This window comes from Sapajus apella, unplaced genomic scaffold, assembly GCF_009761245.1.
Source record: "Sapajus apella isolate SASKATOON/1434 unplaced genomic scaffold, GSC_monkey_1.0 scaffold126, whole genome shotgun sequence".
NCBI lineage: Eukaryota > Metazoa > Chordata > Mammalia > Primates > Cebidae > Sapajus > Sapajus apella.
This window is the reverse complement of record NW_022437066.1, coordinates 4,425,626-4,452,173: the sequence shown is the minus strand read 5'-3', so window position 1 is coordinate 4,452,173 and position 26,548 is coordinate 4,425,626. Positions and strand designations below refer to the sequence as shown.

The 26,548-nt window shown below is 59.4% G+C and overlaps 3 protein-coding genes across 7 annotated transcripts in view; 2 read left to right on the top strand and 1 right to left on the bottom strand.

Moving 5' to 3' along the window:
- Positions 1-6,505, top strand: part of ADAMTS13 (ADAM metallopeptidase with thrombospondin type 1 motif 13) — a 36,548-nt gene extending 30,043 nt beyond the window's left edge. For both annotated transcript variants that reach the window (XM_032261991.1, XM_032261990.1), the window contains 6 exons: positions 1,334-1,538; positions 2,201-2,519; positions 3,258-3,404; positions 3,718-3,894; positions 5,043-5,227; positions 6,098-6,505. In XM_032261991.1, coding sequence (XP_032117882.1) covers positions 1,334-1,538; positions 2,201-2,519; positions 3,258-3,404; positions 3,718-3,894; positions 5,043-5,227; positions 6,098-6,301 — 1,237 coding nt within the window. In that variant the 3' untranslated portion in view covers positions 6,302-6,505. The remainder of the gene's footprint in view (positions 1-1,333; positions 1,539-2,200; positions 2,520-3,257; positions 3,405-3,717; positions 3,895-5,042; positions 5,228-6,097) is intronic.
- A 451-nt stretch (positions 6,506-6,956) lies between these two features.
- Positions 6,957-17,688, top strand: CACFD1 (calcium channel flower domain containing 1). The gene is made up of 5 exons (XM_032261989.1): positions 6,957-7,174; positions 10,524-10,596; positions 12,352-12,477; positions 14,888-14,995; positions 15,525-17,688. Exons 1-5 carry the CDS (start codon positions 7,054-7,056, stop codon positions 15,613-15,615), a joined length of 519 nt encoding a protein of 172 aa, XP_032117880.1. The 5' UTR covers positions 6,957-7,053; the 3' UTR covers positions 15,616-17,688.
- A 318-nt stretch (positions 17,689-18,006) lies between these two features.
- On the bottom strand, positions 18,007-26,314 carry SLC2A6 (solute carrier family 2 member 6). Of its 4 annotated transcripts, XM_032261985.1 has the most exons (10): positions 26,125-26,314; positions 25,432-25,594; positions 24,222-24,428; positions 23,157-23,256; positions 22,353-22,564; positions 21,916-22,068; positions 20,897-21,005; positions 20,337-20,522; positions 20,029-20,174; positions 18,007-19,084 (listed from the first exon to the last, which is right to left on the bottom strand). In XM_032261985.1, exons 1-10 carry the CDS (start codon positions 26,214-26,216, stop codon positions 18,929-18,931), a joined length of 1,524 nt encoding a protein of 507 aa, XP_032117876.1. In that variant the 5' UTR covers positions 26,217-26,314; the 3' UTR covers positions 18,007-18,928. The 4 variants fall into 4 exon arrangements, with proteins under 4 accessions (XP_032117876.1, XP_032117877.1, XP_032117879.1 ...); XM_032261986.1 differs by lacking the exon at positions 20,029-20,174; XM_032261988.1 differs by lacking the exon at positions 26,125-26,314 and having other exon boundaries at positions 24,222-24,508; positions 25,432-25,516.
- Positions 26,315-26,548: the final 234 nt, after the last annotated feature.

Below are 26,548 nucleotides of genomic sequence, written 5' to 3'. Positions count from 1 at the left end.
AGGATTACTTGAGCCCAGGAGTTCTAGACCAGTTTGGGCAACATAGTGAAACCCCGTCTCTACAACATGGGGCCGGGCGCAGTGGCTCACGCCTATAATCCCAGCACTATGAGAGGCTGAGGTGGGAGGATCACCTGAGGTCAGGAGCTCGAGACCAGCCTGGCCAACATGGTGAAACCCTGTCTCTACAAAAAATACAAAAATTAGCCAGGCATGATGGCACAAGCCTGTAGTCCCAGCTACTTGAGAGGCTGAGGTGAGAGAGGACTTGAACCCTGGAGGCCGAGGCTGCAGGGAGCTGTGATTGCACCACAGCCCTCCTCACCTTGGGTGACAGGGTGAGACTGTGCCTCAAAAAAAAAAAAACCCTTAAAATAAATTATAAAATTCCTGCCGTGCACACGACAGCCCCGAGGGCAACACAGCATTCAGTCCTCATGCCAGTGGTGCCCAAGTGGAGAACGATCCATGCTCCGAGAGGAGGTGGGGTCCGGTTTGGCTCACTGCCACCTCCCAGGGTCATGTAGAACAGTGCCAGGCCACAGAAGGCAGCGCTGCAGGGTCATGGCGGGGCATAGGATCACCATGAAGACCCCAGCTCCTGCGCAGGCTGCCAGGATTCACATCCGGGCTCTGAAGAATACGGGCCATAATTCTTTATTCAATGATTACCAGTCAACTCGGTCAGTGTTAAGGTCCTCGGACTTCCCTTGCAGAACGTGGGGTGTTGACATCTGTCTCGCATTACCCAGGGGCTCACTTCCTGTCGCTGTTACTTGGCAGCCCCTGGGGTGCTGACAGGTGTTCTGTGATAAGGAACTAGAGAGGGATGTGTGATTAGGGAGAAAGAGGCTTCTTTCTTTTTTGAGTCTCTTGTCACCCAGGATGCAGTGCAGTGGCGCGACCTCAGCTCATTGCAACCTCCGCCTCCCAGGTTCAAGCGATTCTCCTGCCTCAGCCTCCCGACTAGCTGGGATTACAGGCATGTGCCATCACGCCTGGCTAATTTTTGTATCTTTAGTAGAGATAGGGTTTCTCCATGTTGGCCAGGCTGGTCTTGAACTCCTGACCTCAGGTGATCCACCCGCCTTGGCCTCCCAACGTGCTGGGATTACAGGTGTGAGACACTGTGCCCAGCCTTTTGGTAGCTCTCCCATGGCCGCGAGCCTTCGCCCCAGACAGGAGGGGCTTAGTGGCTGCGCTTCCCATCTTCCCTGGCCACGGAAGCTGTCTAGACAAGTGTCCAAGGACCTGAGGGTGGAGAGGGGACCGCGTGGGGCGGTACCGTCTCTGGGGAGGCCCAGCCTCTCTCTGGGGTCTTCTCTTTCTGCAGGTGGAAAGTCATGTCCCTTGGCCCATGCTCAGCCAGCTGTGGCCTTGGCACTGCTAGACGCTCGGTGGCCTGTGTGCAGCTCGACCGAGCCCAGGACGTGGAGGTGGACGAGGCGGCCTGTGCGGCTCTGGTGCGGCCCCAGGCCAGCGTCCCCTGTCTCAGTGCTGATTGTACCTACCGCTGGCATGTCGAAGCCTGGACGGAGGTGAGCACAGCGGGCGCTCGGACTCCCCGTGGGGCTGGGGCAGGCATCAGCTGTGGGTCCTCATGTGTGGGGGAGCCTAGGGGGCATTGGCTCATGTGTCCCCTGAAAGGAGGAAGACAGCTGGGGCCTGCTGGGGAGAGGCACCTAGAGGCAGAGAGACAGAGGCCTAGAGACCTGTGGGAGCTGGGCTTAAGAGGTCCTGGGGTTTGGGGACGCTGGAAGATGAAACGCAGGCCACTTAGCTCCACAAGGATGAGGGAATGCCAGCTGTGCCATGCTCTTGGCAGGGCAGGAAAGACAAGGGTAAATGGGGCTCAGGCTCTCCCCAGAGGGGCTCGCTCATGGTGTGGAGGGGACACAGGGGCAAAGCAGAGAGAGATGAGCCCACAGCCCCGCAGGCCTGATTGCTCTAAGGCTTGAGAGACAGAGAGGCCATGAGGGTGATAGCAGCCCAGGCTTCCCTTCTGGCTCCTCCCACCTATGTAAGCCACACACCAGGCACCATCTCTGAGCCTCAGTTTTCTCATCTGCAGAATGGAGACACTTACCTGCCTTCTAGCTTGTACAAAGATTATGTTGGATCACTCCTGGTCTGAGGTTGCCACTGTCCTGGTCGCCTTCTGGCAGGGTCAGCCGTGACTCCTCCTCCCCTCTCCCGGCAGTGCTCTGTTTCCTGTGGGGACGGCATTCAGCGCCGGCGTGACATCTGCCTGGGACCCCAGGCCCAGGCGCCTGTGCCCACAGCCTTCTGCCAGCACTTGCCCAAGCCGGTGACTGTGCGTGGCTGCTGGGCTGGGCCCTGTGCGGGACAGTGGACGCCCAGCCTGGCGCCCCACGAAGAAGCCACTGCTCCAGGACGGACCACAGCCACCCCTGCTGGTGCTTCTCTCGAGTGGTCCCAGGCCCAGGCCCTGCCCTTCTCCCCGGCTCCCCAGACTTGGCGGCTCCTGCCCAGGCACCAGAAAAGCCCAGCGCAGTCCAGTTATGTCCTGTCCTCCCTCCTGGCGGGCAACTGCTGTGGGACTGGTGGGCAGCTCTTCCCTCTGGGAGGGACTGGCACAAGCACCTGGTCCTTGGGATGCATGCTTGGCGCCCAGGATCAGGGCTGGCCCTCTTCCTGTCTGGCAAAGCAGAACCTCCCCACCTTTTTAAAAAATTTTTTTTTGGAGACGAAGTCTCCCTCCATCCCCCACGCTGGAGTGCAGTGGTGTGATCTTGGCTCACTGCAACCTCTGCCTCCTGGGTTCAATCGATTCTCCTGCCTCAGCCTCCTGAGTAGCTGGGATTACAGGTGTGCGTCGCCACACCCAGCTAATTTTTGTATTTTTAGAAGGGACGGGGTTTCACCATGTGGGTCAGGCTGCTCTCGAACTCCTGACCTCATGATCTGCCCACCTTGGCCTCCCAAAGTGCTGGGATTACAGGCATAGAACCTCCCTTTTACTACTATCAAGGGGAAGTAACTTGTGAGCCCCCTGGCCTCTGGACTGCTCTGCATGTGCCCCTCTTGCCGGAACATCTGGAAGCAGCTCTGTGCCTTGAAGGTGACACTCTGACCCATGCAGTCCCTGTCCTTGTCCTGAGAAGGCTTCCAGCTTGGCTGTGGAGGACAGGGTCCACCCCTACCTCCTGGTCTCCTTCCTCAGCTTGAAAGCCCCGGAGCGTGCCCTGCTGGGAATCCCGGAAGTGCTGCTTACCTGCCTCCTGCTCCCTTTTCAGGTGTCTGTGGCAGGCAGCTCCTTGAGCCGACAGGAACCATTGACATGCGAGGCCCAGGGCAGGCAGACTGTGCAGTGGCCATTGGGCGGCCCCTTGGGGAGGTGGTGACCCTCCGCGTCCTTGAGAGCTCCCTCAACTGCAGCGCGGGTATGTCTAGGGCCATGCAGGCAATGCTGCCAGTGACGGGCCCTGCTAGGAGCCAGCACGATGCTGGCAGGGGCCCCAAGTGCATTCCCGCCTTTAGTTTGCATCCCATCTCATGACTGGGACATGATGATCAGCATTTTACAGATGAGGAAACTGAGGCTGGGAGAGATTAAGTAACATGCCCAGTTACTTAGAGTCACATGGCCAGCAGTGGGAGAGGCGGGACTTGAACTCAGCTCAGTCTGCCCTGGAGCCACTCCTCTGCTGGCCAGGCGAGGGAGTGCTGGACCCTCACCGCCCTGCTGCTTCCTAGGGGAGATGTTGCTGCTTTGGGGCCGGCTCACCTGGAGGAAGATGTGCAGGAAGCTGTTGGGCGTGACGTTCAGCTCCAAGACCAACACGCTGGTGGTGAGGCAGCGCTGCAGGCGGCCGGGAGGCGGCGTGCTGCTGCGGTACGGGAGCCAGCCTGCCCCGGAAACCTTCTACAGAGGTATGGCCCAGCCTTCTCCACCTCCTCTGAGTGCTCTGGTCCTGGCAGGGAGGCTCAGTGGGTGCTGCTTGGGAGGGGACCGGTGCCAGTGGGGCAGTGGAAAGATATGGAGAGAGCCAACTGAGATGGAAGGACCTGGGGTTGGCCAGTGTCAGTCTGCACATGCCAGGGAGTCACAGGATGGGTGCTACATCCCTCCTTTTTGGGACCTGGCAGCAAGAGGGACGGATATAGGACATGGTCCACATCCTCAGTTGGTCCCTCGGGCCGCTTGCCCCATACGCACCCGCCCTGCCTGCAGCCTGCCAGCCTTTCAAGGCCATTTAGGGTTTTTGTGGGAGCCACTGTCCCTCAGCCCTGTTCCGGGGCACTGGTGTGAGCATATACAAGCACACTTCAGGCAGAGGATGGCACCTCAGGGGCCCCTGCCTTGCCCATGGCTCCCTCGATACCCTCTGATAGCCCTCTCAGGTGCCTTGGGGGGCTTACTGTCTTCCAACAGCCCGAGCTGGCCCAGGTTGGCTTTCCTAGCCAGTTCCAGAGGTTCCTTGGCTCCCCCAGGCATCAGGGGCTTAGCGGCAATAGGTCTTAGCCTCTGCGGAGACCTAGTGTGCCGCCTCCCTGCCCCAGCACCTGCCCGGGCAGAGAGCTGTGCATGTGCCTCAGTGTACAGGTGCTGCTAGGCCCTGCTGAAAGGCCATGAGCCCACTGTCACAGCTCACACTGCTTCTCACTTTCCGGCCCGGCCCAGCCCACATGCCACCTGCCTTGAAAGAGGTGCAGGTATAGGCAGGTGGGGCCTCCAGTGCGCTCTGAGGAGCAGCAGTGGCTGACATGGGTGGAGCCTATCCTTGGTGCCAGGTTCAGTGTTAAACACTCCTGCACGTGTGATGTCACTGAGTCCTAAAGACCACCCTGCTCAGTGCATGCCGTTGTTTTCTTCAGTTACAGAGGAGGGAACAGGAGCCCAGAACATTTCGCCTTTGTCTAAGGTCACTGGGCTCAGCTGGGTTTGCCTGGGAACCCCTATATTGACCACAGTGCCATGCTACCCTGCACTGCTCCCTGGCTGTGAGTTGTCCTGGCCTCTGGCACCAGTGGTCAGTCTGGGTTCCTATGTCCTTATGTCCCACCTGCTTCACCTACAGAATGTGACATGCAGCTCTTTGGGCCTTGGGGTGAAATCGTGAGCCCCTCACTGAGTCCAGCCACGAGGAATGCAGGGGGCTGCCGGCTTTTCATCAATGTGGCTCCACATGCCCGGATTGCCATCCGTGCCCTGGCCACTGACATGGGCACTGGGACCGAGGGAGCCAATCACAGCTACATCTCGGTGAGACCCCACATGGGGACTTGTGCTGTGATTCTGGACAGATTTCCCTAGGGGGCGCAGGCTAGGGGTCCCCTTTCAGTTTATTTCAGACTAAAACCCTCAAAATCGTTAGTGAAAGAATGGGAGAAGAGAGCTTCCTCCACGTATTCACCAAGAAATGTGTTTTGAGCTACCTGTAATAGTAAAATAGTGGTTCACATCTGTAATCCCAGCACTTTGGGAGGCTGAGGAGGGCAGATCACTTGAGGTTAGGAGTTCGAGACCAGGCTGGCCAACATGATGAAATCCCATCTCTACTAAAAATACAAAAAGTAGCGGGGGGCTGGTGGCGTGTGCCTGTAATCCCAGCTACTTGGGAGGCTGAGGCATGAGAATCACTTGAACCTGGGAGGCGGAGGTTGCAGTGAGCCCAGATAGGGCCACTGCACTCCAGCCTGGGGGACAGAGTGAGACTCCATCTCAAAAAAAAAAAAAAAAAAAAAGAAATACTAAAGACCTTTCCTGATGTAGACTGACAGCTAACCCAGGACTGAAGCATAATTTTATAGGCTGATGTAACTTGGGACAGAAGAGCATCCCGCACCCTCCCCAAGGTTTTGAGTGTTCTGGGAGAGCTGTTCTGCAGGGTATCAGCTTTCGCAGAGGAGGCAGCCTGGCCTCTGGTCTGGCACCCCAACTGCGTGTCCTTGGGGAAGTGACGTAACTTCCCTGAACCTTGGTTTCCTGGGTAGAGTCATAGTGTCCTCCTAGTAGGGCTTTGTGAGCATTAAATGTGGTCCTGAATGTACGAGCCCTTGCACATTAAGGCTTCTGTGAATGCTAATTATCACTCGTGTAACTGGTCCTTCTGGGCTGCCCCTTTTCCCTCAGATCCGGGACATCCACAGCTTGAGGACCACAACATTCCGTGGGCAGCAGGTGCTCTACTGGGAGTCAGAGAGCAGCCAGGCTGAGATGGAGTTCAGCGAGGGCTTCCTGAAGGCAAAGGCCAGCCTGCGGGGCCAGTACTGGACTCTCCAATCTTGGGTGCCAGAGCAGGACCCTCAGTCCTGGAAGGGAAAGGAAGGAACCTGACGGTCGTTGAACATCTGTTACGTGTCTGGCCAGCCCTGGAGGGTTGACCTCTGGTCTCAGTGCTTTCCAATTCTAACTTTCTCCAATCTTAGAGATCTACTTGAGAGTCCTCTCCAATGTCCAAAAGGCTAGAGGGTTGGAGGTGGGGACTTTGGAAAGGCAGCCCCCATTTCCTCGGGTACCAATAAATAAAACATGCAGCCTAACCGGCGTTTTTTTCTTATAAACAAGCTGTCCAGACCTGGCTTGAAAACCCATCCCACGGCAAGGCAGGGATTCGCTGGCAGCGGTTGGCTCTATCTGATCTGAGCAAGCCCCTGGACACGTCTAGTTATCTTCTTCCTATCCAGGGAGAAAAGGCTATCAGGATTGCGCTACGAGGCGGGCATACTTGCCAGCTCCCTGCGAAGCCGCACTCGTGTGTCCGGGTGTGAGGCTTTGACCACTAAGGTGTCCGCGCGCCACCAAACCCCGCCCCCTATGCTAATGTGCCCGCCCCCTCGGGCACACCTCTCCGCTGCCTGCGAGCCCCGCCCCGTACGCTAACAAGCCAGCGCTACGCCGCAGCCTGCGGGGCCCGCCCCCTATGCTAATGAGCACCCTCCTCCCCTCAGGCGTAACTCGCTGTAAAGCCTGCAGCCCCGCCCCCTATGCTAATATGCTGTCTCTCCCACAAGGCAGCGCGCCGGCTCGGACGCGGCCGGCTACCGATCCCTTTGTGAGGGCTGTGAGCTGCGCCGGACGGCCGCACCATGAGCGGCTCGGGCGGGGCGGCCGCGGCGTCTGCCGGCTCCGCGCCGCCCGCGCAGGAAGAGGGCATGACGTGGTGGTACCGCTGGCTGTGTCGCCTGTCGGGGGTGCTGGGGGCCGTCTGTGAGTACCCGCTCGGGAAAGGGGCCGGCCCCGCCGCGCATGCGCGCCCTGCCCCGCCCCGCACGACCCCACGGGAAGGACCCGCTGGGGTCGGGGGGGTCTGCCGGGCGTCTCCCGGGGCGGAGGAGTGGCGGGGCAGCCGGGAGCCGGCGTCCCGGGGTTCCCATGGCTACCGGCTAGGGCCTGGGCACGTCGGTACCACGGGCTGGGCTGGTGCTTCTGGTAACATTCCGGGAGGGACCAGAAACGCCAGGACGGCGTGGGGGTTGGGGGGGGGACGAAGGGGAGGGAGGGGAGGGGAGGGGAGGGGAGGGGAGGGGAGGGAAGGGGGAGGGGGGCCGCCGGCGTGGGGCACGTGACTGAGCCTCTCCCCTCACCCTCCAGGGACTTTCATTTGACTTCAGCGATGCTTATGGGGCGCATGCCCACCTGGCCCGTAGTAAGGGTCAGCTGTTGACTTGGGCGTAGGCGACGGCAGCCACGTTGCTAACCTTTGGGCGAGGATTGTTTATAAGTTGGGCTGGTGCATGGCTGGCTAGATGTGTGACTGGAAGCCGCTGGGCGGGAGTTTGCCGAGAGTCAGGTGGTGTCAGAACACAGGTGGCCCCAGGGGACGGTGGGGCAGTGAGCTGAGGGCTGGGCCTCTCCCTGGGTCCTCTCTCCCTCATTGCTGCTGCCTTAGCTAGCCTGTCACTGGCCTCCTCCCCTTCTCCGCCCTATCCCAGACACAGACCCTGACCTCAGGCTCCCAGGGAAGCCAGGCTCTTCGTGCGGCCAGGAAAGGACAAAGAGGGAGGCAGGTGTGCTCCAGGAGTGAAGGGAGGCCATACAGCCGGCCGTTCAGGAAAATACAAGTCTGTCTGAATGACAGGCTTTCCTTTCCTGTCTGCCCTCAACCTTGTGAATTACTGGACTGGGCAAGGTCTTAGAGAATGTCTGTCGAGGACATCTGCAGGGTTTAAACGGGGTCTGCCTGGCACAGAGGGCTAGATCTGGGCCTGGGCAGGGCAGACCCCATCAGCTCTCCTGCCAGAAGGACCACCTTTTCAGGGTCACCTTGGGTTCCACAGCCTTTCCAGGTGGGTGAGGGTGGAAGAAAGTTGAGGGCGGACGGAGGTTGAGGCAGGAGGGTGCGGGGCAAGGAGTGTGCTGCCCTCACTAGATGCCCTATCCAGAGGCAGCTGGATACTGTAGGGCAGGCCCTACCCCAATATCACAAAAAGACCCTGAGTTTGTCACTGCTGTCCAGAGCAAGCATGCTTTTGACTTTGTAAGAGAGACTTGTGGGCTTGAAGATAGGCGCTGGATCCGGTCTTCTCATGACTGGTTAGCTGTTTTCCCTGCAGATTAGGGTGGGCAGTGCAGAGGGGGTGACGTGGTCAGTGGTGAGAAAGGAAAGGTCCTGACTACGGCCTGTAGGCCACTGCCTCCTTCCTTCTTGGTCAGTGGTCCTGCCGACTCCCAGATTAGCCCTGGAGTCTTCCTCAGTTCTGGGCCTCGCAAAGTGAGGTGCCTGTGCCTGCGCCAGGAACTCCTGGTGCTCCGTTGGGCCTGCACATGAAGCTTCGGGAGAAACCTGTGGCATTGCCCTGAACTGTCAGTCGCATCTGCAGATTTTGGGGGGCATTGTTTTGTGAATATCAAATGCTGTATTACCGGGGAGAAGGCAAAAATGCAGGATGTTTGAGAGATGCAGCAGGAATTCAGACAAGGGTTGTATGCCTGGCCGGTCCTTGGGATAAGGTTGTCCTCCCCAGGGTGGGAGGCTCAGAGAGAGGAGCTGGAGAGGGTCTCCCCTGGGTCCTAAGAGCACCTGGAAGTGATACCTTGGGAGGGGACAGGATTGCATGGTGACCACCCCCCTCACATGGAAGATATCAGCATTGAGGCCCCTGAGTGGACATCCTCCAGCCCTTTATTGCTAAGGGATTCCTGGCTGGAGCCTGCTGGTCTGGGTTGAGGCCTGGTCCTCTCCCAAGGCTGACTGTGGGTGGCACAGCTGGGGTAGGGTTGGAGCTGGAGGCCAAATGCTGACTGCAGCAGGAAGCACAGCCCAGCTGTCAGGTGAGGCCAGGGACAGCGGAGAGACAGGAAGCTGTGTTGCCCTTCAGGCACTCTGCTGGGGCAGCCAGGCCCCTGTGCACCCATGGTTCTGAAATACCTTGCTGTGTGAGGCAGATGTGGAAGGCTGTGCCTAGGATAAGTGCAGCACTTGATACTTTGTTTTAGGAGGAGACCCAGGGGCCCACACTGCACTGTAGCTCTGCTCACTTGATCTGGCGTCCTTGCCTGCTGTCTGCATAAGGTTACCTGGGAGAATGGAAAACGGCAGAATTCCAGACCTGGGTGGAGGGATCAGGTGCAGAGGAGCTTCTGCAAGTTTAATGAGCTGGTTGCTAATTGCTGCCTCCAAGGCCCCCGTCCCAGCAATGGCCTGGGCTTGCTCCCTGCCCAGCAGCCAGCTCCTCGGACCAACCTTGAAGGCTCCTGGAGTTCCTGGTGAAGCTGGGCAGCAGGCTGTGGCTAGAAGAGGGAGTTGGGTGCAAGAGACCTGGCTGGTGAGGTACAGCCGGGAGGCGGGGTTCAAGGTTGCACATGTGGGCATCAGAGAAGCCACGTTCTGGGGTGCAGGAAGATGTTCCTTTCCCCTCCTGGCCTCGTGGCATTTCAGTGGTGGGTTTCCTGGGCTGTGGGACTTGCTCACGTGCAAGAGGGAAAGCGGGCCTGGGAAGATGAAGATAGTGAGCAGTGGCACGGGGCTGGCGAGGAAGTCGGAGCCGGAACTGCCGCTCGGTCTTACCTGGTTTCCATCTCTGTTCTGAGAGAGGCACCCCTTGTCCCGACCAAAATCCAAGCCATATTTTCTGAGTCAGAGGACTTCTTGTGTGGCCGGCCCTGTGATGGTGACAAGTGACCCTTACTGAAGGCTGAGTCTCGGGGGAGCACTGGCCTGAATCCTTGAGGGACATTCCCTCTTTAATCCTTTAATCCTAACCTCCCTTTGAGGTGCGTACTGATGCAGCTGGGGTCAAAGGGCCAGCTCCTCCGAGCCCTGGAGTGGAGAGAGGGCGAGATGCTCTCGTAGCCTTCCCAGCGCCCAGAGCCGGCCAGCTGTGAGACCCACTTGCCACCTTGCTGCCACCTTGCTCTGGGGCTTGGGGCGAGCCCTGGCACCACTCTGCGCCTCCCCACCCGTCTCAGATGATAGAGGGCAGGCTTCTGGGTGCCGTGAGAACTGTGTGCTGCGTGTCCGCAGGGACTCTGGTGCTTTCCAGTCACCTCCCCGGGCCGCCATGCCAGCGGGCTCTGCCTGCCTCCCACTGACTTCTGCTGTGTCTCTTGTTTGAAGCTTGTGCGATCTCTGGCCTCTTCAACTGCATCACCATCCACCCTCTGAACATCGCGGCCGGCGTGTGGATGATGTGAGTAGCGCATGGTTGTCCCGCCCCGGGGGTCCCGCTGGTCGGGAGTCTGCGGGGCGCCCCGCGGGGCGCCCCCCGGGGCGGAGGAGAGGCGGGGGCTGTGGGAGCTGGCATCCTTGAGGTTGCCATGGTTACTGGCTCCGCCCGAGCGCCTCAGGGCACGTGGGTTTCTGGCCACAGCATGGGTCTTCTGCCTCCTACCCCCACCATGTTTGGTTTTCTAACGAGAGGTCAGGGTTTGGGGATGCCCGGCCTTCATCCAGCGCAGGGCTGAGGCCATCCAGTGCTCCAGACATTTCTGGAGCATACACTGAGACTGCAGATGCCAAATCCACTATGCTGGTGCCGTCACCCTCTGGGAGCTCCCAGGATGGGGGTGGGAAAGGCCATTTGTTGGGGCTGGCTGAGGACTGGGTTGGAGGGTCCACTGGGAGAGGGCGCTCTAGCTCGGGGCTGTGCCAAAGATGGGTGGGAGAGGTGGGTCAGAGTGGTCATGGGAACCTGCGGTCAGAACACCCTCACATGCATTCCATGACCGCCTCCTGCCAGGCAGCGCCATCCCGTCGGAAGGGAAGGCGCAGTGAGGGCAGGTCTGCGCAGCTTGGGGCACATGAGAAGTGGCTGTGTACCAAGAATTTATGAGTGTCCTCGTGGGGCTTGGTCTTGAGGGGCACTGAGATGGACGAGATTCAGGTCCCGTCCTCAGTGACCCATGGCCAGTGGAGAGCCTCGGGGGCTTGCTGTGGTGGGTCACCAATGCCTGTGTTTGCCAATGGTGGATAGCAATGGGGATGGACAGAGGAGAGGCGCTGGGCCCAACCTCGGGGTGGCGTCGGAGCCTGGCCGAGTTTGCAGTGGAAGGGCTGGCCCAGCACAGAGTGAGTTGATGCCTGGAGGCCTGGTGTGTGGGAGGCTTGGGGCCGGGTGCAGTGGTTAAAAGTTGTGAAGACAGTCTCTGCCCTGGGCTTGGGGTGGCTCTGGGGTGTCCTGAGCTGCATTTCTGTTACACAGTTGTAATGATAGCACGTTTCTCCCAGGCTTGGGGACAGACAGAAGGGCCTGGCTCAGTGTCTGGTAATTGACTGTCACCTACACATTGAGAATACCAAGACCACGGCAGACACTCTGTCACCAGTGGCTTAGCTATTCCCACCCCAAACACGGGGCCGGATGCAAGAACTTGTTAAAGTTCTTCCTCCCAGCGTGGGCTTCCCCTGGGAGTCCCTGGGACTGGGGCTGGTGGCATTTGGGTGTGTGGGCAGCCCTCTGTAACTGTTCTGAGACTGCCTGGCTCCAGCTCTCTGCCTCCCTGGTGGGGGAGCCTTCCTGGTGCTGATGCCACTGATGGATGCTGGTGGCCATGGCTATATGACTTAACAGCAGACAGAGCTGCCAGGTGCTCCATCTGTGGGCACCCTGCCTTAGCCTTACAGCAGTGCCATGATGTGGGGTCCTCTCTCCTCCGTCTCACACAGGAGGAGGATAAAGGGAAGCAGAAGCCCGGGGACTTCCCTGTAGGAGTGTTGAGTTCAGCTGGGGAGATGGGTGTGCAGGAGCAGCTGGGGAGTGTTGGAGTCTTCAGCAGAGGCTCTTTAGGGGGTACAAGCAGGTGCCCTGGCAGCCAGGCGCCTTCCCAGAGGAGGAGGGACAGGGGCAGGAGGGCAAGGGAGGTGGCATTCATGTGGTACTGGCACTGTGCGCCCCCGTCCCCCGGGGTTGTCAGTCGCTGCTTTTCTCCTGCCCTGCTTCCTGCAGCATGAATGCCTTCATCTTGTTGCTGTGCGAGGCGCCCTTCTGCTGCCAGTTCATCGAGTTTGCAAACACAGTGGCGGAGAAGGTGGACCGGCTGCGTTCCTGGCAGAAGGCTGTCTTCTACTGCGGGTGAGGGGCTGCTGGGCAGGGTCCCGTGACACAGTTCCCCAAAACCCCACTGACAAAATGTGACCCAAAGGTCAGGTGAGGGTGGGCAGTGTGTGCGTTTCCTCTCTGTAGAAGTGTAAACTGGGACAGCCTTTGTGCAGTGATTGCCGATAGCTGCCAAACCTGCCCCAGTGGTTCTGCGCTGGGGACTCAGCTGTCGCTGTCCTGCAGTCACTGGAAGGTTCAGAGGTTTATGAGCATGTGTGGCAGCATTCCATGCAGCTGAGAAGAAGGGAAGCGTCTGGAACTTTGGTCCATCCACTGGGTGGTGGTAACCAGATGATAGTTGGTCTGTAGGATGTGTTTCCGAAGAGTGGGTTGATCTAGGTGTCCTGACGTGGAAGGGAGGGAGCAGGTTGTAGAGCAGAAGTGTCGTTGCCCTCTAAATGTGCTTGTTGAAGTCTTTCCCATTTCTAACAGTGAAATCAGTCTGCAATACGCCTCCTCTGAGTCATAAGATGGAACTAATTTCAGGATAAGTTTAATACATGGAAGCTCCTAGAATAATGCCCCTGGTGGGCAGGAGGCTGGCGGCAGCAGTATTTATCATTGTCTAGGTTATCTTTCGAAAGAGGTGCAGATGCAAGCTTGCTTTCCCTTCAGAGAGGCCCAGTAGTTTTGATGCTAAGAGCACAAACCTGGTGCTTAGCTCTGAAGCATCTTCTGCTCTATCTAAATCCCGAATAACACAGGATCACAACGTCCTCCTCTTCTGCAGTATCATGTCCTTTGGGGTTCAAAGAACTGTACTTTAAAAATGCTAGCCATACTATAAATTCATTAACTATAATTTGGAAAATAGAACAGTGTTACTTGAAGCCAGCTGCCTCCTGATCTTCCGATGTGTGTGTTTCCTGTCTGCGGGTGTTTTTTAAAAGCCTGCTTTTAGCACAGTCAACATTATGAATAAGTTGGTACCCTGCTTTTCTTTACTTAGTGTAATGATGTAAGCATGTTTAACATCACCACGGACTTCATAACATTACTTTTAATATAGGAATATTCGTTCAGCTGGAATGTCATGGTTTTCTTAATTTCTTAACGGGTGTAAATCGAACTGCGATAAACATCTATCTGCTAAGACTTTTTCTGTGTTTATGATGATTTCCTTAAGATCTGTTTTCAGGTGTGGAATTATTGGGTCAAAGAGTCTGATCATTAAAAGTATTTTAAGACGTGTGTCTACGTTGCTTTCCAAAGAGGTCACTTGAGTCTCTCCCGCGCCCCTGCTCCACGCCTGGGGCCTCACATTTGTATTTATCCACTTGTTATTTAAGAGGAAAAATATTTCCCCACGCGCTCTCATTGCATTTTCTTACTTGAAATTTTCGAGTTGACTTTTTAACCTGTTTTTACGTAGCAAGTTCAGCGCGTTTTCTGCATTAAAGATTTCATGGTCCTTGCTTGTATTTCCTGCAACTATTTTTTGCAGCCTCTCGTTTGCCTTTAATTTTGTTTTTGTCAGAAGATTCCCTGCCATGGTCTTTCTTTTTCTTTGAATTTCTATTATTTTATTGAAATTTTTTAATGACAGGAAAATCTCACAACCACATGTCGACAAAAATGAAATTCAGGTAGAATGCAATTGGCTGAGTCTCATCGTCCCGTATAGGCAGCATCCTCTGGGGAGGTGACAGGACAGAGCGTTGGCCTTCAGGCTGCAGGTATTCTTCTGGCCCAGTTAGCCCAGGGATTGCTGCTGGTCTGGAAATGCCAGCCCGGATGGAGAATCAGCCCCGGGGATGCTTAGGCCCCAGTGGACCCTGCCACCAGGTGGCACCAAACTGCAACAAACTCTGGGCCGACCCCGCAGATCCTGCAGCCTGCAGCCCTCTGATGATGAGACCCTGTGTTCCCTGCGGTAGAATCCTGGGGACCTCACTTGTGGAGATGTGGCTAGTGTTTCACCATAACTCAGAGCATTTATTTAGTGCCTGTGGTGTTCAGCATTGTGTAGTTAACATGCCTGACCTCACACAAGGTTTGATCCCCTCTCCACGGTGGAGACGGAGTGACTTACCCACGAAGCTCGCAGGGCCTGGGTGGAAGCCAGATCCTCTGTCACGGTCCTCTCTGGACAGCGTTTCTCACAGCCAGGGCGCTGGACCATCTCGTGACCGTTTAGCCCTTTCTGGGATCACAGACCTTTTCAGAGTCTGATGAAAGCTTTAGGTTCTGTTCCCAGAATCAAACAGTTTTACGGACAAGTTCAGGGCTGTTCAAGGGCTTTCTGAAGCTGTGCCCCAGCTGATTTCCGGGGATCCTTCCTGTGCCCTGGGTGTCTAGGAATTGGGCAGGGCCGAGTCTGGAAGCCAGGAAGGATGTGGGGCCGTGGGGTAGGAGTGCCCCTTTGACCTCTGCTTTCCCCCAGGATGGCGGTCGTTCCCATCGTTATCAGTCTGACCCTGACCACGCTGCTGGGCAATACCATCGCCTTTGCCACAGGGGTGCTGTACGGACTCTCCGCTCTGGGCAAAAAGTGCGTCTGCCAGGCCCAGCCCCTGGGCCGGGCTTTCCTTTCCCACCCCCTGAAGTCTCTCAGTGAGGAGGGTCTGAGAGTGGCCCCTTTAAGCCAGTGGAGACTGAGGCAGAGGCGTCGGTGACTCATTTGTGCCTCCAGCGTTCAGCTCTAGTGGGTGAAGACAGGATTCACAACACTTCTGCGTGGCCCAGTCTTGCCCCGTCACGGCCTGCAGCAAGGATAGCAAACGTAGGGCTCGTGGGCGCCCCTTCCCATCCTGGGTCTGCACTGGGCATTGCATTCCGTTGCCACCCTCTCTCCTGCAGAGCCCAGACTGAGGCTGGTTCTTTCTCAGCCCAGCATCCCAGGCAGCCTGGGCTACTCTCAGAGGCGACAAGATAGGCCTTTGTCTTCCCAACAGATGTCTCTGGGGAAATCAGAATGCCTGCAGGTCATACCTGGGTCACAGGGCAGGAACCAGGCAGTGGACAGAAGGGCCGTGGGCGTGGGGCCGGTGCTCCACGTGACGCTGCCTCTCTCTCCCCAGGGGCGACGCGATCTCCTATGCCAGGATCCAGCAGCAGAGGCAGCAGGTGGATGAGGAGAAGCTCGCAGAGACCCTGGAGGGGGAGCTGTGAAGGGCTGGGCGCCCCTCCCTCCCTGCACCTCCCCTGGCTCTGTGTGGGTCCAAGTGAGGCCTGAACGGTCCGTGCTGAGGCACAGCCTGGAGAGGGGTTTCTGCACGTGCCCCCACCTGCAGTCCTCTGCCACTTTCTCCAGACTCCAAACTGGCTTACACCGGGAGCTCCTGGCTGCTGGTGTGAGGGTCTGGACTGCTGGACTTGAGGCAGAGCTGAGCAGAGCCTGCAGCAGCTGTGTGTGGACAGCACCCAACCCTGCTCCTCTGCTGGGTGGGTCCACAGAGCTCACACCACAGACAGGGCTGCTGGTGACCTGCTGCGACCTCGGAGCAGCCTCCCTGGGAGATGCTGGTCCTGGCTTGAGGGGAGGTGTGTCAAGTAGGACCCTGCCACCGGGTACTGAGCAGAGGGACCTCACCCAGCTTTCTCGGCAGGCAGAGCCTCAGGGCCCGGGACAGCCTGCTGCTGCCCCCAACCTCCCACCGCTGCCCAGGGTGCAACGCCCACTGCTACTCTGCCTTCTGAAAAAGCCCACAGGGCTCCACAGGTGCACCCCTGTACCTGCAGCCTTGGCAGTGACTGGACACCTGGGTGGCGGGTGCCCCCTGTCAGCTCCTGGAGCCTTGGACAGGCCACCCCAAGACTCCTCAGCTGCCCTTCCCCTCTGGGCCTGCTGGGGCCCCTAGGTTCTACCCATTCCCCCCAACCCCTGCTGGCCTTGGTGCTAAGGAAGTGGGGAGAGCAGGCTCTCCCTGGCACCCTCAAGGGTGCCCAAAGTCTCCCTGGTGTGGCCCGGTCATGTCAACTGCAGCCCAGCCCTGTTAGTGGGTTAGTGGGTCTGACCTCAGCCCCGCTTAGGTGCTCTTGCCGGCCTGGCCAAGCCCTGCCCTCAGGGACCTTCTGCCTTTGAAGAACTGGGCAGAGGCCACAGTCACTTCCCCACATGGAGCTGTCCCCACTGCCCCGGATGCCAGGCCGTCAGGAAGCAGACCTGTACAGGGAGGATGCCAAGAGCTGGTGCCCAGGAAGCCCATCCCCGTCTTCCCTCTGCCAGCCTCTCTGTGAGGCTGGCTGTCGGGCAGGTGGGACCTGGCTAAGCTTGGGTGGGGCTTGGCAGAAGCAGGCGGGTGTAGAAGAAACTCTTGTCTGCGGCCGATGCCGGGCTGGGCCTGCTCTGAGCTTCTGGAGCACAGGGACTAGGTCTTGCTAAGTGGACAGAAGCCCCCTGGCTGTGCCAGAGGTTTCCCAGGAACACCTTCCAGGCCCATCTGCCTCTGAGGCCAGGAGTGGCAGGCTGGTGGGAGGGGGTGGGGTTCTTTGGGCCCTGCCCAGTACTGTCCTGGGGACTTGCTGGTGGGCTCTTGGGTCAGCAGTACCCCACCCCGGGAGCCTGGCCAGCTGAGCCCCAGAATGGCAGGGGCATTATAGCCTGGTGGACATGTGCCTTCAGGGTTCCTCTGGGGCCACCTTCCTCAGGCCAGTGCTGGGTTCCAAGGGCTATGTGTGTGTGTATATATGTATATCTGTGTGTGCGTGCACGCATCTGTCCCACATCTGCAGTGAATGACACCTGTCTACCTCCCATGAGGAGCAAGGGCCCTGCCTGCCCTCTGCTCATTCTCACCCAGGTAGTGGGCCCCTGGGTCCCCTTCTGCCTGGTCTGCCTGCTGCTGCCTCTGCCAGAGGGGCCTCACTGGCAGCCAGAGACCGCAGGAGAAGGGTTGGCTGTGGATCAAGGAAGGCTGCCCTGTGCCCTGTGGGGAAATGGTGGCTGCATGGCTGGATGCAGAGGTGGAAGGTCCTTGGCCACAGGTGGGTCACCTGTCCCAGGTTCCCAGCAATCTGCAGCTGTGTGGTCCTGGGGCCTGGATCCTGTCTCCCAGGGGGCGTGCTGTCCAGCAGGAGCCCTGCCTTGCCAGGAATGTCTCTTCCAGCAGCCTGGGTGGCCGGGCCTCCCCTGCCTTGTCTGGGCTCTGTGTGGCACCCATTCCCCCTTTTCTGCTGCTCTGTGTTTGTGTGCGTCTTGAGCAATAAAGTGCGGCCATGGCTCTCGTGCCTGCCCTCTGCTCCCTTCTGCCTTGGTGCGTGCGTGTGTGTGTGTGGAAGCTGGGAGGGAGCCACTGGCCCAGGAAGTAGCTATAGGTCATGTCCCGAAACTGCTCCCAACAGATGTCTCAGACAAGGAAAGTGACCTGCCCAAGGTCACACAGCTAGGCAGAGAGGCCTGTTAAAGGTGGGCCTCCCCTCAGCAGCCTCTTCCCTGCCCTGCTTTGCTGTGGATTAGTGGGAAGCGGCCTTTGCAGCCTTGGCTGGGAGTTGGGGTCTAGCCTGGCTGCTGCGGGGGGCTCCCCTCCTGGAGTAGACCCCACGCTTTCCTCGCCAGGGCTGCAGGCCCAGTTCCTTTATTTTGTTAAAAGGGTGAACACAGTTTGCAGCTGGGAACTGCCTATTCCCAGAGGTTGGGCTGGGGCGGGAGAAAGTGGCCAGGCCGGGTTGTTTGCCTTGGCTTTTTTGGGGGTTGGGGTAGAGTTTCACTCTTGTTTCCCAGGCTGGGATGCAATGGCGTGATATTAGCTCACTGCAGCCTCCACCTCCTGGGTTCAAGCAATTCTGTCTCCACCTCCTGAGTAGCTGGGACTACAGGTGTGTGCCACCACACCTGGCTAATTTTTTTGTATTTTTTGGTAGAGACGGGCTTTTGCCATGTTGGCCAGGCTGGTCTCGAACTCCTGGCTCAGGTGATCTGCCTGCTTTGGCCTCCCAAAGTGCTGGGATTACAGGCGGGAGCCTCTGCAGCCCGGGCTGCCCTGGCTTTTGAAGTCTGGGATGTTCCCTGTGGTGCCCAGCAGGCTTGCGGGGGCAAGGCCAGGTCTTCCTCACGCAGCCAGATGCCGCCGGATCAGAGCGCAAAGATATGATTACATTACTTGGCTGCCTCCAGCTCTGTCTTCTCGATCCTCCCCGAAGTCTTCTGTGGGGGGTGTCCTTCACACAAGGGTCAGGGACTAGGCCTGAGATCGCCCGGTGGGTTGTGTGCTCTCCTGCAGCCCATGGCCGCCTCCTCCTCTGGCGGGTCTTGGCTGGTGTCCGTGCAGCACTTTGGGCTGCCTGAGCTGGGGCTGCAGCTGGACAGCGATGCGACCTCTCCGGAGCCGGGGACACACGTTGCTGAGGCCCCATCACGCTCTCTTCCTGTGCCCTAGCTGGTGGCAGGGCTGACTGCCGTCTCTTGGTCCCAGGGTGCAGGTTTGCAGCCAACACAGAGGCCCAGCCACTGGGGGTTTGGCCCCCTCCAGGCGGGGACCCTGGCCTAGCGCAGGAAGGACCTTCTCCCCGTGCGGAAGAAGGACTCGATCTGCTCCAGGGACCGTCCCTTGGTCTCGGGCACACAGCAGCCTGTGAACACCAGGCTCACCAAGCAGATGGCCGCGAAGAAGAAGAAAGGCACCTGCAGGCCGAAGGCGCCCTGCGGGTGGAGAGGGGGCCAGGTCACAGGGAGAAGCTGCAGGGTCCTCCCAGCCCAGGAGCTCGTGGGCCCTGCGGGTAGCGGCCAGCCATGTGGGGCCTTTATCTGGTCCTTGCTGCGTTCAGAGACCGCTCCCCGACCCTCCTCTGGGGCTCCCCCACTGCCTCCAGGAGAAACCCGAAGGCCTTAGCACCATGTTTGTGGCCCTTGAAGTCTGCACCTGCTCTGCTCCTCAGCCTTCCTCAGGGGCTGGGCCTCAGCTCAGGTCCCCCCTCCACACCCCCCACCCAGCACTAGTGTCCCAGCAGATCCACGCCGCAGCCTGCTGGAGGCCTGCCCCTTGGCCTGGTGGGCACACAGGTTCTTCTTGCACCCCCTAGGCTGATGGACTCACCCTGGGTTGCCTGCCCTTCCCCCACCCCACTGCTCTGACCACTGCGGGGACAGGTTAGGCGCTGGCCCAGGCTGCCCTAGTCAGCTTCTCCCTCATGGTAACTTACCCTGGGCCTCATGGATTCTGGCTGGTTTCAGGGCCCGTAGGTTTGAACCAGGAGGCAGGCGGAGTGGGTGGGGGGAGTGTGGGAGGAGGAGGTGGGAAGGGGTGGTGGTGAGACTCCCCCCCCCACAGGGTGGGAGATGCAGCACGGTGGGGAGGTGGCTTCCTGGGCTCTTGGCAGGGTTCTGGCCGTGTCCTGCCCTGGCCTGGGAGGTGACCTGACTTCCCAGAACAGTTCCCTCAGCCTGTTCCTGTTTCTAGTAATGAAGGAGGCTTTGCCGGACTTCACTTGACCACTCTGGGGCCTCTGAGTTGAGAGGGCATGTGCTCATCTCCTAGGTCACTGAGAGTTAGCGCCCTGACATGGCAGGCCTCGGCACAGCCCCTGGCACTGAGAAGGGTCCTGGCCAGCCAGAGAGGGCCTGGGGGCCTGGGGCTGAGCACTCACCACCACTGGCAGGAAGGACTTGGTGAGGACGAAGGCGGTGAGCCAGCTGGCCAGCACGCAGAGCCCTGAGGCCACGCCACGGGCTCGTAGGGGCAGGACCTCAGACATGAGCAGCCAGGTGATGGGGCCCCAGCCCATGGCATAGCCTGCTCAGAAGGGGAGGCAGGCTCAGGCCCTGTGGAGTGGCTAGAGCAGCGTGTCTGTCCCCACTGAACTGCTGGAGACCCTCCTCTCCAGCCACCCCAGACACATCACCCACCCCTTAATGCTCAAGGTAGCCTGCCCCTCTGCGCCACCGCCACACCTACCCATGATGAAGAGCATGGTGGCCAGCAGGGGTACCAGAGTGAGGTAACTGGTGGGTGCTGCCAGGGGCTGCGCCAAGTCCCCCCAGGACACGCTTTCCAGGCCCGCTGTGCTGTTGGGGCTCACAGGCCTGGGGCCAAAGTGGATGTACAACCCCAGAGTCAGGTTGGCAGCAAACATGATGGCCGCTGTGGACAGACAGGTGGCCCTCATGGGGCCAGGACCCTCTGAGCCAGCTGCTTCTCTGGGAGCTCCTTCTGCAGAGCCCCTTGGCACCTGCGTGGCACAGCTCTCGTCTGGGACTGGAGACCCCGTGCAGGGCAGGGAACTCTGTCTCTAGCCGCTTGTCAGGTACCCACCATGGAGTGTCACAGTGACCTTTCTGGAGCCACCGGCCTGAGGCAGGCCCCTGCTGATGCTGGGAAGGCAGCTGTCCCTCTGCTCCCAGCCACATAGCCCCATCCCAAGGCAGGCCTGGGGGAACCGAGCAGGGTCACTGGCTGCACACCCAGGCCAGCCCCAATCCATGCAGGGGCAGGAGGGCTGCCTGCAGGGTGCTCACCTGAGACAAACAGCAGCACCTTACGGCCAGCGAGGTCCATGGTGAGGGCAGCGATCAGCACAGACAGGAGCCGCACGGCTCCAACAATGGCTGCGTCATCCTTAGGGGGCTGTGGGGAGGGAAGCCATCAGGGCTGAGGGACCTGCCTGTTGTTCCTGTCCCCCTCTAGGACCTAGCTTGTCCCCGCAGTCACTGCAGGGGCTCAGGCCTGTGGTTCAGGGCAGCACTGAGTGGCCTAGCACCTGCAGTGTGCTCGGCATCTCTTCTGCACATCACTCGAGCCCGCGGGGCCTCCTCGGCAGGGACACATCTGCTCTGCCCATCAGTATGCCCAGCTGGCACAGAATCCAGGCGTGAGGTTGAGTTGCCAAACCGTGCTGTTATTAATCTTCAAATCTCATCTCACTTTTGAGCATCAGGCAGGTCTATGGAGGCGGGGTGCTATCTTCGTCTTGCAGAGGAGGAAGTTGAGGTTCAGAGGGGAAGTGACTTCCCTTGTCAAGTGGCTGATGCCATATTGCTGTGAACCTGGGCTCTATAGCTTCAGAGGGTCCACGTTTCTATAAAGCTGGCTTCCTTTGTAATCCCATGTATTCAATTTCAAAAATTTCTATATGTTTTTAGAAAAGGCGTCTCACTCTGTCACTAGGCTGGAGCGCAGTGGTGCGATGGTGGCTCCCTGCAGCCTCAAACTCCTGGGCTTAAGTGACCCTCCCGCCTCGGCCTCCCAAAGTGTTGGGAGTATAGGCTTTAGCCACCATGTCTGGCCAGAATTTTATTTTAAAACATTGAAGCTTTTCTTAAAAACATTCTGAGAACAGGTGAAGGCACAAGAAATGTCTCCAAATGGCCCAGATCTTAGATTGTGCTGTGGCATCCCTGACACCTGGCACAGAGCAGGTGTGGGTAAGGGCAGGGGGTGGGTAAGCTCAGGAGCAGGCTGTCTCCCAAGCTGGGCATGCCCTGCCAGCCTCTGGGGGACTCTGTGGGTTGGGCGCCAGCCAGGGCTGGGTTCTTACCAGCAGGACAGCAGTACTGTCGAAGATGGACTGCAGGTAGACCAGGATGGGTGTGATGCCGGTCAGCTGCTGCAGGAAGCGCATCAGCAAGGCCACGGCGATGGGCCGGCACATGTGGGGGGCCCGTGCCTCAGCCCATGACACTCGGCTGCTCTGAAACACAAGGCTGCCGCTGAAGGCGTTGGGCCAGCCTCTCCAGCAGGATGGCCACCCTGCCCTGACCACCAGGGGCTGGGTGGGAGACCTCCTTTTTCCTTCCTCCAGGAAAGAACCAGTCTACCAGGCCACCCAGGCTGTGGGGACGCCTCCCACCCCCACCCAGGCACTTGGATTAGTGGGAACGACTGTGGGCCCATCGTCCAGGAAAAGCCCCCACAACCGAACGGAGCTGAGTGTCGGAGGCGGGCCTGCCAGGCTCGGGCGCACCCCTCCCGCACCTGTCTCCTGACGTTGTCCTGGATCTGCTCGAACTCCCAGTGGACGTCAGCATCTACCCCGCGCAGCCAGGCCAGCGCCTGCAGGGCCTCCTCGTCCCTGCCCCGAGAGAGCAGGAAGCGCGGCGAGTTGGGCATGAAGCTGAGCAGCAGGATCATGACGAGCACAGGCGCCTCCCCGGCCACAGCCAGCCAGCGCCACGGCAGCAGGAGGCCTGCGGGTGAGGGGCGGGTGAGGGGCTGGGTGCAGGCCTGGTAGAGCCCCTTCCCTCTGGAGCCTCTGAATAACCTCGTCTGCCCTTCAAGGTCTAGTCCAAGGGCCACCTCCTACAGGAGGCCTACCCCGATTGCTCCAGGCAGGGTGGGGCTGCAGGCATTGCTCAACCCCTGGCACATAGTGGGAAGTCCTTGGAAAGTCTTAGAGTCAGGGCAGGATGAGGAAGGGGTGGACTGGGCAGGCAAGGCCTTGGGCCCCCACCCCAGACCTCCACGCCCCCTCAACTGATTTCTATCTGGACTTCCCATCTGAGATGGCATTTGATGGAAGCTTTCTGCCGTTAAGAGATGGTCTGGTGACTGTGGCTGCCCTGGCTGCCCAGCTAGGGTCTGGGCCTGTGGCTAGAGGGGCAGCCCCTGCCTAAAAGTCTGTGGCCAGGTGCTGGCCTAGTGGGGCCGGGAGGCCAGATCTCTTGCCTGTCAGCCCAGGATCTGTTCTGGGGCAAATTCATTCCCTTTCCACCCACGTCTCCCTCGGCAGCACCCACCACTCCCGCCAGCCTGCACACAGGAGTGCAGGGCCATACTTGCCAAGGGTGTAGAGGGACAGGGATCCGAACACTGCCATGAGCTGGGGTGTGGCCCCCAGAGCCCCACGGACACCTGGGGGAGCAATCTCAGACACGTACACCTGTAAGACACACGCATCCCACCAGGTTTGCTAAGAATGCAGGTTCCCAGGCCTGGCCGAGATGGGAGAGGCAGCCCCTGGGAATCCCAGAAAGTGGGAAGTAGAGGCTTTCTGGTGGGGCTGTGTCTTGGTCATGACTCACTGCAGGATCTCAGGCAGCCTGTCTGATCTCCCTCTGTCCTCAGTTTCCCTGTGAGGTGGGTCAAGCACTCAGCTCTGAAATGGGCAGCATTATGCTGGGAAGGAGGCCCACGGGCTCCCAGGCTCCAGGGCTCAGCAGGTGAGTCTGTTCCTCCCAGTGAGTTTTGCCCCCTCTGCTGGGCTCATCAGGCCGCATGTGGAGCACCAGATAATCAGAAGGTTGGTTTGGTGGCTCATGCCTGTAATCCCAGCACTTTGGGAGACCGAGGAGGGTGGATTGCCTGAGGTCAGGAGTTCGACACCAGCCTGGCCAATGTGGTGAAGCCCCATCTCTACTAAAAATACAAAAATTAGCCAGGTGTGCTGGCGCATGCCTGTAATCCCAGCTACTCAGGAGGCTGGGGCAGGAGAATTGCTTGAGCCCGGGAGATGGAGGTTGAAGTGAGCTGAGATTATGCCACTGCACTCCAGCCTGGCTGACAGATCGACTCTTGAAAAAAAAGAAGGTCCCAGGGAGGTGCAGAGCAGGGACTTCCCTCTCCTACCCATTGCTCAATGTGGATTTTCTCCAATTGGGTAATACATGTGGTCAAGAAATGGGGTAGCAAGCTTGGAAAATCCAGAGTGAGGGCAACTGGGGACCTGAAGACAATCTCTCCCAAATCAGTTGCCCTGCTGAGGGTGAGCTGTGGCACCCTGGGCAGCGGCAGGGAAGGCAAACAATTCTCATTGCCCAGAAGGCATGGAGGCCAAAAGACCTCAGATGGAGGCCCGGCACCAATAAGGAGGCACTGGGGTGCCTGGGTGGGAAGGCCTGGGCTTACCGGGATGCAGGCAGCTGTGAGCCCCCCGGCAAAGCCCGTCAGCGTCCTTCCGAGCAGCAGCATCCAGAGGCCGTGGGCACCTGCCATGAGCGCGTAGCCGGCCGCCGATGGCACCGCCGAGAACATGATGCTCAGCTTCCGGCCCAGGAGGTCATTGAGGATCATGGCACTCAGGCCCCCTGCTGCTGCTCCCAGGGTGAACACGGACTGCAGGGGAAGGGGGTGCAGGGCAGGTTGTCTGGGCACGGGGACCACACTCTCACCAGAGTCCAGGGACGGCTTCTTCCCTAGGCCGACCCCAGGAGCACATGGGCCAGTTACCGCAGGGAGCCTCCTGTCTTCAAGGGGCAGCCATTTGTTAGCGATGCCCAAATGGGGAGTCCTGCTCTACGGAATAGGCAGTGCCGCATATCCACCATGGTGCTGTCCAGCCTGAGGTTTACGTGCCTAATATTTTCATCCAGGAGAACTCTGTGACTTGAAGGCTCATGGCTTTAACACTTGGAGGTTCTTAAGTTCCCTGTAGAGCAGCAACTTATCCACCCTGGACTCTGCTAACTAGTAGTGGGACCTGGGCACACTGCCCAACCTGTCTGAGCCTCAGTTTCTTCAGTTGCCTTACAGGGAGAGCACAAATTCTACCTCAAGGGATTGGCCCTGGGAGTCGGCGAACGCTCAGTGCCCAACACATGCCTGGCACATAGGAAGTGCTCAGTAAACCCTGGGAATTGCTATATTTGCCACTATGTTGTAACTCCACATTTGAGGCTACTGAGATTGTAATTCTAGACTCTGGGACTTGGGATCTTCCTCTCCATCTGCCCACAATGTGTCCTGTGGGCCCTCCATGCCCAGGCCAGTGCCTCTCCCCACTGACACCTGATACCCTTGCCCCCATCCAGCCAGTTGTAGGTGTGGGGACCAGGGGAAGCCTTAACCCCACCCAGCAGACCCTGACAGACACCTCCCCACCTGCTCCTTCCCTCACCCTCTCCACCGGCTTTCACTTCCTCATTTCAGAGGAATCCTGTGGCGTTAAGCCACCCACCAGCAGCCTGGATGGCTGGGGGAGGGGGGACAAGGGCCCTGGAGGGGTTTCCAAGGTGGAGAATTTGGGAGGTCCCTAGCTGGAGACAAGGTTCAGCAGGTCCCTGCTCCCTGAGCCCTCCCTGCTCCCTGAGCCCGCCCTCCTCCAGGGGATGGTCCTTACCCCGAACCAGGATGCCTGGGATTTGGTCAGATGCAGGTCAGGATCCAGGGAGTGCTCCAGGGCTGGGATGACCGGGGAAGTGTAGACCAGGGCATACCCAAAGCTGAAGTTGCCGAGCACGGCCGCGAAGGTGGCCAGGAATACCCTTTTGTTCTGCAGGGCCCTGGCGATGGTGGCAGACAAAAGGACCAGGGTCTCTGAGTCCGTCCTTCCGGGACCATTGCCTTTTCCGAACCCAGTGGCTGTCCAGCTCAGCGGGCAGTGCTGGGGAGGCCTGGGTCCAAGGCCATTCGGGTTCCCAGGGCCTGCGCCCCAGCTCCCTGGGAAATTCCCAGAGCGTTGTTAGCCCATGGCCGTGGCTGGGCCTCTGGTGCTGGGGCTTTTTCTCCGGAAGAGGAGGCTCTAGTTCTGCCCCCAAGTCTGCGGCGGAAGGCTTGCCGGTGACCTCAGCCAGGCCTCAGTCTCCCTGTCTGTGCCAGTGGGGGGCTGGGCCCGGCACTCCCGCGGGTCGTTCCTTCCCTTAGGGGGACCAGTTCCTTAAATAGGAGTAGCGTGTCTGGGACAGGAGGGAGCCAGGTGGCCCCTCGGTGGCCACTAGGTCAGAGAAGGCCCAGGGCGGGGGGCCTGCCCGGCTGGAGGGATCCCCCGCCACTCCCGAGCCCCACCCACAGCCCCCAGGCCAGCAACGCTCACCCGACTCGCGCCCTGTCCCCCGGCGACGGTGGCGGCCTCTCGGGGAAGGTGTCGTAGTCCGGACCCTCGGCTCCCAGCAGCGGCTCCTGCATGGCCGGGTGTGTCTCGGGGCGAGCGGAGGGCGCCCAGACAGCAGCAGCCGCACGGGGTCCGCAGCCCCGGGACACCGGCCAGGCTCCGCCCCTTGGCCGCGATTGGCTGCGGGGCGGCCCTGCGGAGCCTCACCGGCCAATGGGGAGGCCGCACGCTTTGCGGATGCTCGGCTGCGGACCCGGCTTTCGCGGGCGCGGCCGGCGCCTCGTGCGCCCCCCAAGGCCCCGCCCCCGAGACAGGCTGGGGGTCCCCGGGCGGAGCCCCTGCCGGAGCGTTCCAGGCCCAGGCGGAGCCCCGGAAGCGGCCCACCCCGCCCGGCTCTTGCAGGCGT

Coding starts and splice junctions, on each gene's coding strand:
- CACFD1 (XM_032261989.1), top strand. CDS start 7,054: ATGAGCGGCTCGGGCGGGGCGGCCGCGGCGTCTGCCGGCTCCGCGCCG. Junction 10,597..12,351: donor GCGGCCGGCGTGTGGATGAT/GTGAGTAGCGCA, acceptor TGCTTCCTGCAG/CATGAATGCCTTCATCTTGT. Junction 12,478..14,887: donor AAGGCTGTCTTCTACTGCGG/GTGAGGGGCTGC, acceptor GCTTTCCCCCAG/GATGGCGGTCGTTCCCATCG.
- SLC2A6 (XM_032261985.1), bottom strand. CDS start 26,216: ATGCAGGAGCCGCTGCTGGGAGCCGAGGGTCCGGACTACGACACCTTC. Junction 20,523..20,896: donor GGTGCTGCTGTTTGTCTCAG/GTGAGCACCCTG, acceptor GTCTGTCCACAG/CGGCCATCATGTTTGCTGCC. Junction 19,085..20,028: donor AGTCCTTCCTGCCAGTGGTG/GTGAGTGCTCAG, acceptor CTCCACCCGCAG/GGCGCCTTCGGCCTGCAGGT.